General features: G+C 45.5%; 1 protein-coding gene and 1 long non-coding RNA gene across 2 annotated transcripts; both read right to left on the bottom strand.

Annotated features, from left to right (window-relative positions):
- Window positions 1-3,124: 3,124 nt before the first annotated feature.
- Window positions 3,125-7,607, bottom strand: LOC120838089. The gene is made up of 3 exons (XR_005715033.3): window positions 7,390-7,607; window positions 4,047-4,169; window positions 3,125-3,664 (listed from the first exon to the last, which is right to left on the bottom strand). It is a non-coding gene; the product is annotated as an uncharacterized LOC120838089 (long non-coding RNA).
- A 1,229-nt stretch (window positions 7,608-8,836) lies between these two features.
- Window positions 8,837-16,470, bottom strand: LOC120838091 (atherin-like). Its single transcript, XM_040207846.1, has 8 exons — window positions 16,446-16,470; window positions 16,168-16,398; window positions 13,335-13,406; window positions 13,202-13,264; window positions 13,088-13,129; window positions 12,953-13,015; window positions 11,771-11,818; window positions 8,837-8,919 (listed from the first exon to the last, which is right to left on the bottom strand). The coding sequence occupies exons 1-8, from the start codon at window positions 16,468-16,470 to the stop codon at window positions 8,837-8,839; spliced, it is 627 nt and encodes a 208-aa protein (XP_040063780.1).
- Window positions 16,471-16,731: the final 261 nt, after the last annotated feature.

Here is a 16,731-nt window from a genome sequence, read left to right as displayed (position 1 = left end):
TCGGCGCGGTTTTATTCGTTCACCGTGACCACGATCTCGGCTATTGCCTCGGTGAAAGCGAATTATTGGAGAGAGCACGGCCTGACGAGAGACGTTCGGCGCGGTTTTATTCGTTCACCGTGACCACGATCTCGGCTATTGCCTCGGTGAAAGCGAATTATTGGAGAGAGCACGGCCTGACGAGAGACGTTTGGCGCGGTTTTATTCGTTCACCGTGACCACGATCTCGGCTATTGCCTCGGTGAAGGCGAATTATTGGAGAGAGCACGGCCTGACGAGAGACGTTTGGCGCGGTTTTATTCGTTCACCGTGACCACGATCTCGGCTATTGCCTCGGTGAAAGCGAATTATTGGAGAGAGCACGGCCTGACGAGAGACGTTTGGCGCGGTTTTATTCGTTCACCGTGACCACGATCTCGGCTATTGCCTCGGTGAAAGCGAATTATTGGAGAGAGCACGGCCTGACGAGAGACGTTTGGCGCGGTTATATTCGTTCACCGTGACCACGATCTCGGCTATTGCCTCGGTGAAAGCGAATTATTGGAGAGAGCACGGCCTGACGAGAGACGTTCGCGCGGTTTTATTCGTTCACCGTGACCACGATCTCGGCTATTGCCTCGGTGAAGGCGAATTATTGGAGAGAGCACGGCCTGACGAGAGACGTTCGGCGCGGTTTTATTCGTTCACCGTGACCACGATCTCGGCTATTGCCTCGGTGAAAGCGAATTATTGGAGAGAGCACGGCCTGACGAGAGACGTTCGGCGCGGTTTTATTCGTTCACCGTGACCACGATCTCGGCTATTGCCTCGGTGAAAGCGAATTATTGGAGAGAGCACGGCCTGACGAGAGACGTTTGGCGCGGTTTTATTCGTTCACCGTGACCACGATCTCGGCTATTGCCTCGGTGAAAGCGAATTATTGGAGAGAGCACGGCCTGACGAGAGACGTTTGGCGCGGTTTTATTCGTTCACCGTGACCACGATCTCGGCTATTGCCTCGGTGAAAGCGAATTATTGGAGAGAGCACGGCCTGACGAGAGACGTTTGGCGCGGTTTTATTCGTTCACCGTGACCACGATCTCGGCTATTGCCTCGGTGAAAGCGAATTATTGGAGAGAGCACGGCCTGACGAGAGACGTTCGGCGCGGTTTTATTCGTTCACCGTGACCACGATCTCGGCTATTGCCTCGGTGAAAGCGAATTATTGGAGAGAGCACGGCCTGACGAGAGACGTTCGGCGCGGTTTTATTCGTTCACCGTGACCACGATCTCGGCTATTGCCTCGGTGAAAGCGAATTATTGGAGAGAGCACGGCCTGAAGAGAGACGTTTGGCGCGGTTTTATTTGTTCACCGTGACCACGATCTCGGCTATTGCCTCGGTGAAAGCGAATTATTGGAAAGAGCACGGCCTGACGAGAGACGTTTGGCGCCGTTTTATTCGTTCACCGTGACCACGATCTCGGCTATTGCCTCGGTGAAAGCGAATTATTGGAGAGAGCACGGCCTGACGAGAGACGTTCGGCGCGGTTTTATTCGTTCACCGTGACCACGATCTCGGCTATTGCCTCGGTGAAAGCGAATTATTGGAGAGAGCACGGCCTGACGAGAGACGTTTGGCGCGGTTTTATTCGTTCACCGTGACCACGATCTCGGCTATTGCCTCGGTGAAAGCGAATTATTGGAGAGAGCACGGCCTGACGAGAGACGTTCGGCGCGGTTTTATTCGTTCACCGTGACCACGATCTCGGCTATTGCCTCGGTGAAAGCGAATTATTGGAGAGAGCACGGCCTGACGAGAGACGTTTGGCGCGGTTTTATTCGTTCACCGTGACCACGATCTCGGCTATTGCCTCGGTGAAAGCGAATTATTGGAGAGAGCACGGCCTGACGAGAGACGTTTGGCGCCGTTTTATTCGTTCACCGTGACCACGATCTCGGCTATTGCCTCGGTGAAAGCGAATTATTGGAGAGAGCACGGCCTGACGAGAGACGTTCGGCGCCGTTTTATTCGTTCACCGTGACCACGATCTCGGCTGTTGCCTCGGTGAAAGCGAATTATTGGAGAGAGCACGGCCTGACGAGAGACGTTCGGCGCCGTTTTATTCGTTCACCGTGCCCACGATCTCGGCTATTGCCTCGGTGAAAGCGAATTATTGGAGAGAGCACGGCCTGACGAGAGACGTTTGGCGCGGTTTTATTCGTTCACCGTGACCACGATCTCGGCTATTGCCTCGGTGAAAGCGAATTATTGGAGAGAGCACGGCCTGACGAGAGACGTTTGGCGCCGTTTTATTCGTTCACCGTGACCACGATCTCGGCTATTGCCTCGGTGAAAGCGAATTATTGGAGAGAGCACGGCCTGACGAGAGACGTTCGGCGCGGTCTTATTCGTTCACCGTGACCACGATCTCGGCTATTGCCTCGGTGAAAGCGAATTATTGGAGAGAGCACGGCCTGACGAGAGACGTTTGGCGCCGTTTTATTCGTTCACCGTGACCACGATCTCGGCTATTGCCTCTTTAAAGCGAATTATTGGAGAGAGCACGGCCTGACGAGAGACCCCTATCGAAAAGACCATCAGGAAAATCCTGATGGTCTGATGGTCTGATGGAGTCGTATTTTGGGACGGCTAATGGTCTGATGGTTTGATGGTTTGATGGTCTGATGGTCTGATGGTTTGATGGTTTGATGGTTTGATGGTTTGATGGTTTGATGGTTTGATGGTTTGATGGTGTGATGGTTTGATGGTTTGATGGTTTGATGGTTTGATGGTGTGATGGTTTGATGGTCTGATGGTCTGATGGTCGAATAACCTGTCGTATTTTGGGACGTCCATTTTTAATAATTGGATTATGGTGGTTTGATGGCTAATTTGAAACATTGAAGTTCGAGTTGGCCACCACTTAAACAAATGGTTGAGTGCAAAGCACGACAATATGTGAATGCATAATGTGGAAATTTAATTACGCCATGTTTGGAGCGTGACGAAATGCATGTCCCACTTAGAATTGAATTATATTGTCCACTGCACACTAGTAATCACCAGCCTGATGTATGAGTACGGCAAATGCAGCTACTAATAAGAATAAAGTCAAACAAGCTGCGTTGCTTTGATATGTTTATTATGAAATTATGACATTATACATTGCTTTGCTGGGAGCATATGGTACAGAAAAACCACAACATTTGAGGAAGTAACATCGTGACTAATATGAGTTGAAATGCCATGACGCGTGGCATGGGGTACTATCAGCACCACCTGTCAGATTTTTCAGCGAACCTCAGTGTTTGCTGAGGTTTAGGCAGATTGCTGATTGCACTCATTGCACCACTATGAGCTAGATTTTGACACGGAACGGCATAGTGGTGCAATGAGCGCAAGCGATTTGTCTCCACCTCAGCGCATGCTGAGGTTTACTGAACAATCCGAGAGACAACTCTCATAGTATCGTGCGCCACGCGTAGTGGCATTTCAGCTCGTATTGGCTGCAATAATACATTTGTTCCATTTCAACAGTATTTCCAATATATAACTTAAGCTAAATTAATATAAAAAAAACGGTGAAAAGGCTGCATCGAGTGCAAGCGATGGCAGACCTGCAGCAGCATGAGCAGTCCGTGGCGGGACCATACGTTGGGGCAGGACAGGGCAAAGGGATGAGCCTGGACATATCAAGGGCAATTTAGTGACCAATGAGACCAAACACAGGAAGATTATTGACATACGTCAACAAAAGAGTGGGCCGAGAGACGACAGAGGGACAGTAAGAGTGACATGCTTCATTGTAATTGTGTTACCATGCAACGTTTTGGGGATTTATTGAGCACAGCCTGACGGAGTAGCAATAGCAATCAAGCAACCCACAGCCTTTTCAAGTGGTCAGCTGATCAACACACTACTTTAAAGTTGTTTGCATAAATATTTAGAGATATATTAACCTCTAAATAATTTATCTATACCATAATTTAAAATAATTGCTTGTAAACTTGAGACCCAAAATAGTATGTTACTTAATTAAGAAAGTTATACTATACAAGCACATACCTTTTTAGCGATTTCTCCTCAGATCCGACAGCTTTTCGGACAGGTACCGGCGCATCTTCTGGTGCCGGGCTGCCCTTTCAGCCTGGCGGTACCCCCTCTCCCTTAGGTATAGCCAAAAGCAGCCTGGAATATGGAAAATCCAGGGTAATAATTCTTTGCAGTGCTCAGACCTAAAGGAATTTTGAACCAAAATTTGGACTTCAGAATACAGAGCAGGAGCTGTAGGCGGGACGCTACAATCCCTACAACACTACTAGTAAGGCAACATTTCGAATGGATGGCCGTATTTTTAGAAAAAGAGGTTGAGATTGAATGAGGCCGACGAGGCACGTGATGTGAAGATATCTCGTTTCCTCCTTTCTTCGCTTTGCCCCCTCAAAGCGGCGAGGCGGAGAAGACGCGAGGCCATTCCCTCTCTTTCTTGGAAAAACAAGACGTAAACATATCTGTCAAATGCGCCTCTTTTTTTTTTTAAATACGGTCATCCATTCGAGATATCTCTGTCTGAGTGATGTTTTGGTGTTCGTAGCATCCTGTTGCACGCTTTTGCCGCCGTGTTTTGCGGAATCCAGATTTTTGTTCAGCATCCCTTTAAAACATTGTAGAACACCATACACACAGGCTGGAGGGTCATAGTTTAAGAAGACCAAGTGTAAATTAGTCTCAATGGAAGCAGTTAACTGGCAGCTGGCACCTTAGAATTTAGACAGTTCAGAGATTACCATAAAAGCAAAAGTACCGCAGCATCCTGATGCATGTTCCACTCCCACCCTGGCTTTCGTTAGATTCTTTTAAGCACAAAACAGGTAACCCATGTCTATAAATCTCACTGCTAGGCCAGTGACTTTGTAAGAAACAGGAGCTGCAACTGGAGATAAGTAGACAATGAACACTGAAAACTGCTTACATTTGGTCCTCATCTCTCGCTGTGGTAACAGCTTAGACAGGCCACAGAATTTAAAAATAGAATTATGAACAGCAGAAACAACCAGTGCAGTTCTATATAAAAACAATCTTTCACATTCCTTAAAAGATCGTCCATTCATGGCCTGGCTACAATATTTATAACCCTTTTTGGTAGCACTCTATGAGGTAGTCTACCTTATATGTTCACCTAACTTTAAATTTTAAGTTAGGTTACCCTCAGGATATTATAGCTGCTTGTTTTTGCTTAACCTTCTAAAAGACTCCAAATCATTATTTCTTTACTTAACCAATATAACAATCTGAGATCTCCATAACAAAGCAATCCTTAGGTTCGGAGTCACTTGAACAAAAAAGAGAAACTGATGGTTTAAATGAGTTCAGAACATTTACCCCCTACAGTTGGCATACATCATAAAAAGTGCATTTCACACCACGAATATACATGTCAGCAAGTCGATTATGACCATAAGAAAATTAAATGCAAATGCTAAGAGGAACAGTTTATGTTGCTTTTCTTCCCTGAAACTAATAGCCAATATAAGTGAATACCTTTCGTAGCGTAGGCTATTAAAAACAAGGGAATGTTTGTTCCTGCATTTTTGCACATTTCTCTTTTAGTTCAACATGCTGCTTTGAATTTTAATCTGATGCATGTGTCCCCACTAAGAAAAATAAGTAGATAAAGCAAAACAAACAAGTTTTCATAATGCCGAAGTTAAATTCCTCTAGGAATTAATTGGTGCTTTTCGAAAAAATGTGCTTGCACAAGAAGTTACACAAAGTCCAGAATGTAGCTTAGAGTAAATCTTAAAGGGGCACGGAAACGGAATTCCAGAGCTCATTTGCTAGCTTGGATATGGGCTAAGTTGCAGTATCACCTTGAAAACAACAATCTTTCGTTGAAAGGCACGAGAAAACTAAATTTAAAGCTAGTTAAACAGTCTTTCAATGTGCACCTGGTGGATGCCCCCAAAGCTTCGTTGGGAAGTAATCTAGCAAGGTTAGAGATCTTGTGACATAGTGGTGACATAACAGAAACCGCTACGTAGCTGCACTACACATCGGAGCAGCGCCGCTCTTTGGAGGTAACTCAACTGTTGGAGTAATCCCGCCCTGAACACGATGACCTAGACATGACTTATCTCACACGTGGGCGCTTAGTTGGCTTAGTCCACGTTGGTCCATGCAAAGCCCAAAGGTGTTTCAAATGGCTAGGCTGTAGCATGTTTACACCACCATGCAACCGAACCGCAACTTTGCCGGATAACCCACGACGCATCGCACACTCCGTTGACTTCTCTTCGAGCGCTTGCTCGAGTTTGCGGCTTAGAACGAAAAATAAAACCATCTTTTCAAAATAAAAATGTGCAATTATTATTTACGGTTATTATCTGTTATGTTTGACTTTCATTCTTGGCAGGTCACACGTCCGGGTGTTAGCGGACAACCTACTAGAGTAAAATCTCGGTGATACTAATTGGTATGAATTTCAGAATGAAATGAATTCACAAATTCCCCGGTCAAAGCGCAATGCATACAAAGTGAAAATTTTCTGGTATTCCAAATACCTCGACATGCTGCAACCACTGATATGAATGCATGCCCCGCATCTGATAATGGTAAGGAGGCCACAATCGGTGACTGTAAGCTCCCAAGGCTCCGGGCAGCTGATTGCCGGCTGCTGCCAGGGATCAGCCGCACTTTGTTTACTCAAAGACGTGAGCTCAAAATTAAATGCGTTTTACAATCGGACACAAAAACTAAAACTAAACAAAATGCTAAAAGAACTGTGCAAAGTGGCCAGCCCCATCACCATCAACACATGCTTCAAATCAAATCCAATCTGAATCCAAATTCGCTGTTTTGTTTTTGCGATCTTATGGAATCGTGGTTCAACCTTGGAAAAGCAAAACCAATTTTACTTTAAGGTTACCTCTAAAAAAAGTGATCGCACTGGCAAAAAGAGAAAACCGAGTGGTGTTGGTCGTGTCTTCGGTGTGGTCCACGGTGACATGCGAGCTTGGTTGGAAAGACAAAGGAACCGAATATCGAGAGTGTTCGATGTAGGGCTTCAATAGCACCCAGTGTGGGCACTTTCGAGTATGTGAGTTTGATAACATGCTTTCTATGAGGTGTATGTTGTTCAGCCGTCATATTTTATCTGCGCAGTAGAATCGGCACCAATTTTTTTAATATTCATGGGTTGAATATAACTGTGTGTTACTATCGGGGGCATGTTAGAATCGTGCAAATTACATACAAGATATTTTCTGCCATAAATAAATCCATGGTAATGCATTCCTTGTGCTTCAAAATATAAATTTCATTTCGCTTTTGTTGATACGAATTTAGCATGAAATATTTTACGCGACCCCGCGAGGATTGTATCAAGATTTTAAACAAAATGCTTGCTTACCTGAGAGAGCCTGCACCTTGTGCGGAGTAAGTGGGGCAAATGCTTTTTCTTGCCCCGCTGCTTTTGCTTTGTTTGAGAGGGTGCCGGTCACTGACTTCTCTAAAAGCACTTCCACTGGCCAAATGGAAGAGGCCGTGATTTTACAAAACATAGAGTCGCTCTCCGCTTTCTGCATCTCCATCCAGGATTCTTGATTGATGTAGACTCCTTGCCCAGCATGGATCTGCAATAAACAAAACCGAGAAAGTTTTACACATACCAGTCGAGTTGACACAAAGTAGTCCTGTATTCTCCAAGAAGGTGCATCTAAAAAGCACTAAATAATTACAGGTATAAAATTTAGGCCTTTAAATTTAAAACAGTACTACCTTTAAATTCTCATCCACATGGGCATCTGCAAAGTTGATGAGCCCACAAAGCTTCATGTCACTTGCATCAAACAGGTATGTAACCCCTAGTTGCATCATGTGAGCGTGACAATAAAACATTTGCAGGCCCTGGCTATAACTACAATTAAGAGCCTGGCTACAATAATGTTTTAAAGGCTTATGGTAGCAATCAATTCAATCTACTGTGCGTACACCACCCTGTTCTTTTAATGTACCGCATTAACTCGTGTAAGGGCCGCACTATTTTTTCCCGGTTTGAGGGCAAATTTTCTATGTGCAGCCCCATACACGGATTAAAAAAAATAAAAAAATATCTGTATCCACATTCCGAAATGAACGTACATGAGCACACTCGGCTGCACTGGTCAGAAACGCCTTCACTCCGGAATTCAAACTCAATCGTCAGTCGGATTTAATTAGTTTACATACTGCGCAATACGCATCTTTTTTTTTTTTCCCGTACTTGATAGCATGCGCGGCAACTTTTGACTTCAATCCCGTATGACTGTTGAAGTGGTACTTGCCCATAGCTCTCAGATTGCGCGAAAAGGCAGACAAATTGCGACACTTTGACACAAATCGAAAAACAAAAGGAAACCTCCGCAAAGCATACAGTGGTGTTCGAAAACTTAGTGCACGCGCGAGCCGAGCCCGCTAAATCCCCATTCCTCGCGCTTGCCACGGAACCTGACATATCCTTTATCTTTTCTCAACGGCTTGCTGCAACACAAACGCATCCCATTTGTGCCGCCGACCATGATCGAGGTCGACAGCCATTATGCCATACGGTGATACGGATGAGTGGAGAGCAGATATCAGAGATGCGGACACGTGCTGCTATGTGCTCCGGCAGAGGCTAGTGCCACCTAGCGATACAAATTCATAGAAAACGTGGCATTACAGTCGGCACGCCTCAAAAACAAGGGGGTGCGGTGCATACGCAAATAATTTCAGTAATTCTTTTTTTTTTTGCAATGCTTTGTTCTAAATATGGGGGTGCGGCCCTGACACGCGATTATACGGTATACCATACATTGCATGGAACTGCGAAAAAATTTTTATTTTACCATTTCTTCCTCATTTTGGAGGCCGATGGTGTGATCCACGATCTCGTTCTTAGCAAGGCCGTCCACCTCAGCAACTGAAAAACAATTTCACATTAACTAAAGTTATGACAGTGTAAAGCTTTTGAATTTGAACATTAATACAAATGCAAACAGGATCATGTTAGTATTCAGATTTTTCTATACTCTAGGAGCTTGAAGAAACTCTTTGCAAGAGCTTCACTAGTGGAACACGCAGTAAAACATCTAGTAGAACCCCGATAATTCATCTTGGTTGGTTTGAAATTTGTATAATTATATACATATATATGTATAATTTGCAATATTTCCATGGTTCCGTAACTTTTCATGAAAAACGTTCAGCCTTTCCACTCTCGTGAAGAGGGAAGACCAGCGGAGCTGCACTCGATACACTGCTGCAACGCGCACGCGCCCGTTTCCCGATTCTTCTTGTCCGACACGCCGCCGATCGTGGATACGTCTCCGTTGACCCAGAGTCGGTTGCACTAAAGCCTGTCTATCCTGGGAAAAGTGGCGCCATTCATTGTTGCAGAAATGCTCGAGGCATGTGCCGCACCCACTTCTGAGAAATTCATGGCGTTTGAAATCTAACTCAGTGCTGCGCTGTGCCACCATGATCTTCCCAAGGGCTGCACGTGCCTCGTGTATCGATGCACCTTGCGCTACTTTCGAAACATGAAGGAGCTTTAGGTCGCACACGGTGCACGAGACGCCAGACGGGTAATCCACGGACTCCCTCTGGAACATCACCGTCGCGCCCGGCAACTGTTTTGCCGGCGTGGAGTGCAGTCGTCGCCGGGCCTCGCACTTGCGTTTGGCCTCCGTGGCACGATCGTCATCCGTGGTGTTGGCCTGCCCACGCCCTTTACATCGCTGGTTTTGTTCTCGGCGGCGGCTTTCCAGGCAAGCGATGTGCTCTTCTTTGGCAAGGGAATCTGAAGCGCTCGACGTAGTGAAGTCGAGGCGACAGCGGCTTTGCGGTGGTTACGGACCCATTCGCACTGCTGCGTACGTCGCCGCTCTTTCCGCAGCCAGTCTTCTTTCCCCAAAAGGGCACGCGGCTGACCCATCGTAAGTCCAAACCGAAACTGACAAGAGCGTAGGAAACAGTGTGCTAAACAGACGAGGACAAAGAAACACATGTGACGAGCGCTGCGCTCGTTACGTGTGCTTCTTCTTTGTCGTCGTCTGTTTTCGCACTGTTTTCTACGATGAATTCCCACCAACGCGCCGCCCAACAATCCATTCTTCTATGATAGCTGGAAAGGTTGCCGCCATCTACCAGCGACGGCGGCCACCAGACTGGTTGTGTGCTTGCCGCCGTCGCTTATAGATGGCAGTAGCTGTCCAGAGGCGTTTTTGTCGACAAGTGTTTTGTACCGGACACGATCCTCGGGAACCAAGCCCTTAACAGCGCCGCTGTAAAATATAATCCGATAATAAGAGCGCTCGCGCTTGCCTGCCCGGCCGATTTGGTCTTCCAGGTTTACTTTTTAGTTGCTAGGCGGCACAAGTTGGCATCCTTATCCAGCAGCAAAAACGAACATGGCACACGTCTGTTGTTTTGTTTCCTTTTTTTCTAGTCTGTGCACTTTGTTTTTTTAGCTTTGGCACGCTTACCAAAGGCGCCACTGTCATCTCGCGTAGAGTTCCTGATCTGCGTCACTGATCAGGAGGGGTTCTTGTCGTTGCGCCACAGTAGTTTGGGCCGTTTTGAGATGCACACGCTTTATAACCATTCTTAAGAACAAGGCGAGGATGGTGAAGGCATACAACAGGTCTAAAATAGACCTGTTGGTTATCGGTCTATTTCTTCTACCAGTACACCGAGCAAACGGAACCTTGTCTATTGCTCGACTCAGTGGTGCTCTAATTCCAGTGGCAACAGCTCTGCCAAGTCCTTTGGGTTCCCGAATGACGAAAGGTAAAGACGGGCTGCTATACTTTTGATTATACAGTTTCGGATTGCCGAAAACTTGCTGCTGCATGTTTCATTATGGTAGAGTTATTGTAGAAGGTCAGAAGGGACAGGGCATTTATCTTAAAATGAGCGGTGTAGGCAATATCGGTGTTAGAGCACCGCAGCTCGCTAGCATGTGCGTGGAGCAGCTGGCGCTGCAGAAGGAACCTGCGAGAGACCGTGGCGATCGAATCACAGTCGCTAACTACTGCAAAGTTAAATGGGTGATTGCAAGTCTGTGAATACTTGAATAGTAGTTTTGTGTAGATTTTGTTACTTTGTTGTGCCGTGCAGTAAAAATTTTTTTCTGTATAAAAAGCGTGCCTAATAAAAAAAGAACTTGCAAAAGAAGTTTGGACTTGTGCTCAGAATGGCGATGTGCGCACATCTTAAGCCGCGAAACAGCACCGGCTGGGCGCACTCTGCATCCATTGATTGACGATTTAATGAGAAGTGGCTGTCACTGAACATGCACTGCTGCCAAGCCGATCTCAATCGAACGACGCAAAGTCAAGTGCAATCGTTTCGGAAGCGTCAGACATTCGCAAAAAACGCACACTTTTTTTTTTTTCTACAAAAGATTACATTGTTTTGTAGAAGAACAAGATAGGATGCAAATTCGTTTGGAGTTCGGAGGCTGCTTCGAACTCCGAACGAACTTGCATCCTTTTGTCGCCGAGGCTGAAAGAGAGGTAGAGGAGGCACAACACTTCTCACACCCTCCCCCATAACCAAGCGGTTGCCATGACGACAGCACGCGTATTGTTTTGTCTTTTTCTTATTCCTTTTGGAGAAACCCAACGCCCGTTAGGGGAGATTTGGCGCTGCCGTCTGCAATTGGAGTCCCAATGGGAGGTACAGGAAGATTCCGCCGGTTGACTAAAGTATGGGTTCTGTTAGTACGATAAACATCCGAGTACCCAAAGGTCGGGCCATAAATAACTTACGTGGTGGGCAGTCGGGCCCTCCAGCATCTCCCGCAGGTAGTCCTGCAACTGATCAAAAAGGTCGGGTCAGAGAAAGGTGTTTCCAGCAGCCCTGGCTAGTAACTTCATATAAAGTCATGAATTTTGGCACTAGAAAGGACCATATACAACAATTCTACAAGCCATCCGGTGTGCCCCCTAGCAGCATTACTCATGCGCATCGGGGTGTAGGCAGAAAGCGCGGCATTCCACATCAACAAATCATGAGGATATATTGTCGCAGGCGCCAGTTTGGGTCCTCATGCTATTTTTAGGCGATTTAGTTTTCTTTGTCTTCCTTGTAACGCCCGACTGTTCTAGTGGCCTTTGTGAAATGGAGAAGGCTCGGTAAACCGTAAAGCGTTGCGTGAATGGTGAAACAGAGCAACCCCAAGGAAGAATAAACGCTATGAACTCAGCATGACATTATGCTGAGTGTTGGCATTCGGAAGCTGCTTTCCACACTCGCATTTTCTGCACAATCGGCTCTCTTTCTGCGTCAGGTGGACCAGTTAGTTGCGACTCGTTTTGGTCGCTGCTAGCCATATCTGGCATAAGCACATGGTCACATTTCAAATCGTGACATGAAACAATATGCAAAAAATAAAAAAGTTTATGTTCGTAACTTTCTGCCAATCTGTGTCGTAGAAAACAACTTTGGCCGTGTGACTGCAATTACCTAAAGACTGGCTTTACAAATAAACACTACGATCGCAAAGCTTGTCTTAGTGATAAATGGTCTCAAGCAGTAAGCAACCTTGATTCTTACTAAATCATTCATACTAAAGCTGCAGTACCAAGCACAAAGATATTGTCAGTCTTTATGTCAAAATGTGCTTAATTTTGTCGTCACTATGCAGATAACCATCACTGCATGAACTTTTCATGAACACTGTGATGCATATTCATAGTGATTTCGTCACCATATAAAGCTGATTCAATACGATTCACTTTGCCACTTGTCCAAAAGTTTGACTAATTATCTAAAAATTTACAAGTCTGTAGCAAGCTCCCGCCAGATGCACCCAAACCCAAGTAATGCGTGCGTCAGGCAAGATCGCCAACAGCAAGATCACATGCGTCACTCACAGAGCTGAGAACAACTCATTTTTAGAAACACAAGGCACAATCCTGATAAAATAATAGCTGCTAAATGTTTCTTACCTCCACTGGCCACAGCTGCCACTGGGGCTGGGCTAGGTGGGGCTGGGACTGGCCTAGGTGGAGCTGAAAATAATCCAGTTGTTAATAAAACTTGCAGTACAATGCTGGTGATTAGTGCTACTAAATGTTTCTTACCTCCATTGGCCGCAGCTGCTACTAGGGCTGACCTAAGTGGGGCTGAAAATAATCCAGTTGTTCATAAAACTCACAGCACAATGCTGGTGATAAGCGCTACTAAATGTTTCTTACCATCTTTGGCCGCGTCTGCCACTGGGACTGGCCTAGGTGGAGCTGGGACTCGCCTAGGTGAGGCTGAAAATAATCCAGTTGTTCATAAAGCTCAGTACAATGCTGGTGACAAGCACTACTAAATGTTTCTTACCTCCAATGGGCACGGAGATCCCCGCTTGAACAGCCGCTGTTACAGCGACCCCTGGCACTTGTTCAGGAAGGGCTAAGAATAATCCAACATCCAATATCATGCCTAGCACACTAGAAATATGTATCAGTTCCATCTAATGACCTCTTTCATGGATCAAACTTCCCGCTTAAAAGGCTCAATATAATGCTATGCCGAAACAGTTTCACCCATCTGCAATAAATGCACTCTGTTTCTGGGACCAAATAATGTCACCTGAATCAATAGTAAAAGAGGTCTGTCCCACATACAATAAACCAGCAGTGGATGGCAAATTAAGGGAAGTCAGCCATTAGGCTGCTTCCCTTAATTATAACGGCTACCTGGGCATGAACTGTACATCTGCAAACAATACAAATGACGACACTAGGTACATGTTTCTTCAACAACAGCCATCCTCACAATTGTTGTAACCTTTCGGTATGTCAGCAATACCCCTGGCACACAGGGAAATCAATGTCATTTTCAGCGAATGTCATTATTCTTGCAGACCGTGCTGCACATACATGTTTAACGTCATTAGACTCCATGATGATGATTGAACACCAGTCATTGTAGCAAACTATTACATTATTATATTTTAGAAAAAAAGCACTGCCTGTAGCAGGGTTCTTAAACATTTAGCAGGGTTCTCTAACCTTTTGGTCCCACGGAACCCCAGGAAACCAAAAAAAACTGCCTCAAATTTTTGCCGTCCAAGAAGCAACAGAAGCACAATCGTAGGCAATTTCGCTTGCTTCTCATATATTGCCACCATATCATTCGCAATGTTAGTACAAAGTGAGATGAAGGCGCTTTGCATGATCCTGCCGCGCAGACCACGGCGTGGGGGACGGAGGGGCAGGAAGGTCAAATTTAGGTGTTTGCGAAACCCATGAGACTAGCTCTCGGAACCCAGTTTGAGAACCCCTGGTCTATAGCTTGGAACTGTCTCCTAGATTATTTAAACACAATAATAAGCAGATCTTACGCTGGATGGTATTACTTTGTTATATTATTAGCATTATTGTAGGTTCCGGATTGGACACCAACGCAGCAATTCGAAGCCGAAGCTACATTGCGATGTAGCAACATAGCCCCTGTGGTGCCACGGCTGTTATTAGAGCGTGAACCTGGTGATTTTGCATGTGCTTGACTTCTGGCAACCGTACTAATGTGTCTACGTGCGAAAGATCGCACAGAACTGCAGAGACACAAATTAAAAGTGGGAGCTGCAAAACATGTTGCAAAACGTTCAGCACTGTTTGCTCGCGTGCTCATTTGCGGTGGCTCAAGTCTTACAAGTGTTCTTCCCCTGCTCTTACGAGGGCAAACGTCTCAGCTGCAGACCAGTGGGCTTTCTGATTTGGTTTTTCTGCCTCAGAAGCAGCTCGCATTGAAGCGGGGAGATCCATAGCCAAAACGTGATCAAAACGCCGAAACCGCCGTTGTCGACTTAAAACTAACATGGCCGACCATCAGGCGCCAAATTTGGTGGATGAGAACACGAGTAATTATTTTACATTCTGCACTCTACTGTCTTTTAGTTAAAAAAAGAAAAAAAAATGCATATCTACTAACATATGTCTGAATAACTCGTAATTTGTACCTTTTACAGCGGAGCTGTTATAGGGCTAGTTTCCCCAGGATCGTGTCCACCGCAAAAGAAATGTTAACACAAAACTCTGGTTGCCGCCGTCACTCATAGATGGCGTAGCTGTCCAGAGTGTTGTGTTTGTCGGTTGTCTGCTTGCCGCCGTCACTCATAGTTGATGCAACCTTTCGAGCCTTTCCACTCTGGCTTGCTGACTTGTGGCCGGCCATTACTTCATTCCCACCATAGTACAACTCCGCTGGTCTTCCTTCTTCACCAAAGTGGAAAGGCTAAAAGCTTTTGTTATTATTATCTCAGATTACTGCGCCCTACAGTGTCTCTGCTGTCGAGATAACACAGTTTGCATGAAAGTGACTGCGAATGAGTTCGGCATAACTCAATCAGTAGTGAATGCCATTTCCAGTAAATGTCATTAAATACTGCCGTATGGCAGCAAACGAAAGACACTTCAGGCCGAATGTCATTTGCTGGTAATGACATTATTTTTCCCGTGTGACAGCGGTATAACTCAAACACTGAATAAACCTAGAGTCCCAGACATTGTTTAGACCTGATTGTCCATAAATTTCGAGAATTACCAAATAAGCATGATATGAAGTTTGGCATCGAGAAGGACAGCATACACAAACTTTACAAACCATTCGGTATTGTTGCAATAGTATACACAGCTGTACCACACAGGAGCTTGTGCCATATAGCAGATGGCTGCATACGTAGTCGACACTCATGCATTTTGCTACCACCGACCAGGCGGCACAAGCTGCCGTCTAAAATACAAAGGTGCTCATTCGCGCCCATTCAATCAAATAATGCTGTCGCACCCACTGGCTGCTGGTGTAATTGGAATTGTTCTTGACAACTTTCTTAAAGCCGTGTTAAAGTCAAGAAAAAGCACTGTACAAGATGATCATGAGTTGTCGGCAATCTGCTGCATGAGATGGTAGCAAGTTTCACCACACCCCTAAAGTGGGGATTGCACATATCTTTCTTTTTTTAAGCTTTCATGCCTTGTGAGCTTGCCCACTCTATATTTTTCATGTTTCTCTTTTTAACCAATGTGGCCGCGCTTTCGACACCTGGCAATGTTTATGCATTTCTTTTAGATTTGAGTATCCTTTTACCTTTTCCATCAAAACACCAGTACAATCGAAATGGATGCAGGATCACTATCTACATATTGTGAACTAAGTAAACAGCATTTACCTTTTCCAAGCACTTTTGCGCAAAGAGCAAGCTGCAGCTCGTGGTTTAGTTTAAGCAGGCCCTCGTTCTCGGCCTTCAGGCGGCGAATCTTTGCTGCCCGCTTGTCGAGCTTGGCCCTCAACCTCAGCACCTCTGGGTTCTCCTCCTCCTTTTCCTCCTCCGAGTCACCCAGATACTCCACCAGCTCCTTTTCAACTTGGCTTTTTACACCGCACCTCAGATTTTTTTTTTCTGAAACGGAAAGGGTGATTTACTAAACAAGCACATACTTGCAGTACTTTGTTTCATTTGCAAGATTTCCATTAAAGGGACACTGAAATAAAAATTCTCTATTTTACTGCCGGAATGGGTCAGGTATTTTCAGGCAAAACCATTGATCGTCTTAAAACAAAGAAAATTCTCAAGAACCAGTGGGACGAAATCTTGCTCCAGTGCAAGGCTTGCTCGGGACAGTAAAAGTTGAAAAAAAAAATGCAGAAAGGAAAAAAGGTTATAGTTGTTCGTTCTGGAAGCGACTGAGACTCTCCCACAACTATATGTCTGAAGTCTCGAAATCGCAGTGTG

This window comes from Ixodes scapularis, unplaced genomic scaffold (genome assembly GCF_016920785.2).
Source record: "Ixodes scapularis isolate PalLabHiFi unplaced genomic scaffold, ASM1692078v2 ptg004242l_1__unscaffolded, whole genome shotgun sequence".
Classification (NCBI taxonomy): Eukaryota; Metazoa; Arthropoda; class Arachnida; order Ixodida; family Ixodidae; genus Ixodes; species Ixodes scapularis.
Note: the sequence above shows the minus strand (reverse complement) of the source record. Positions and strands in the feature narration are given on the sequence as shown.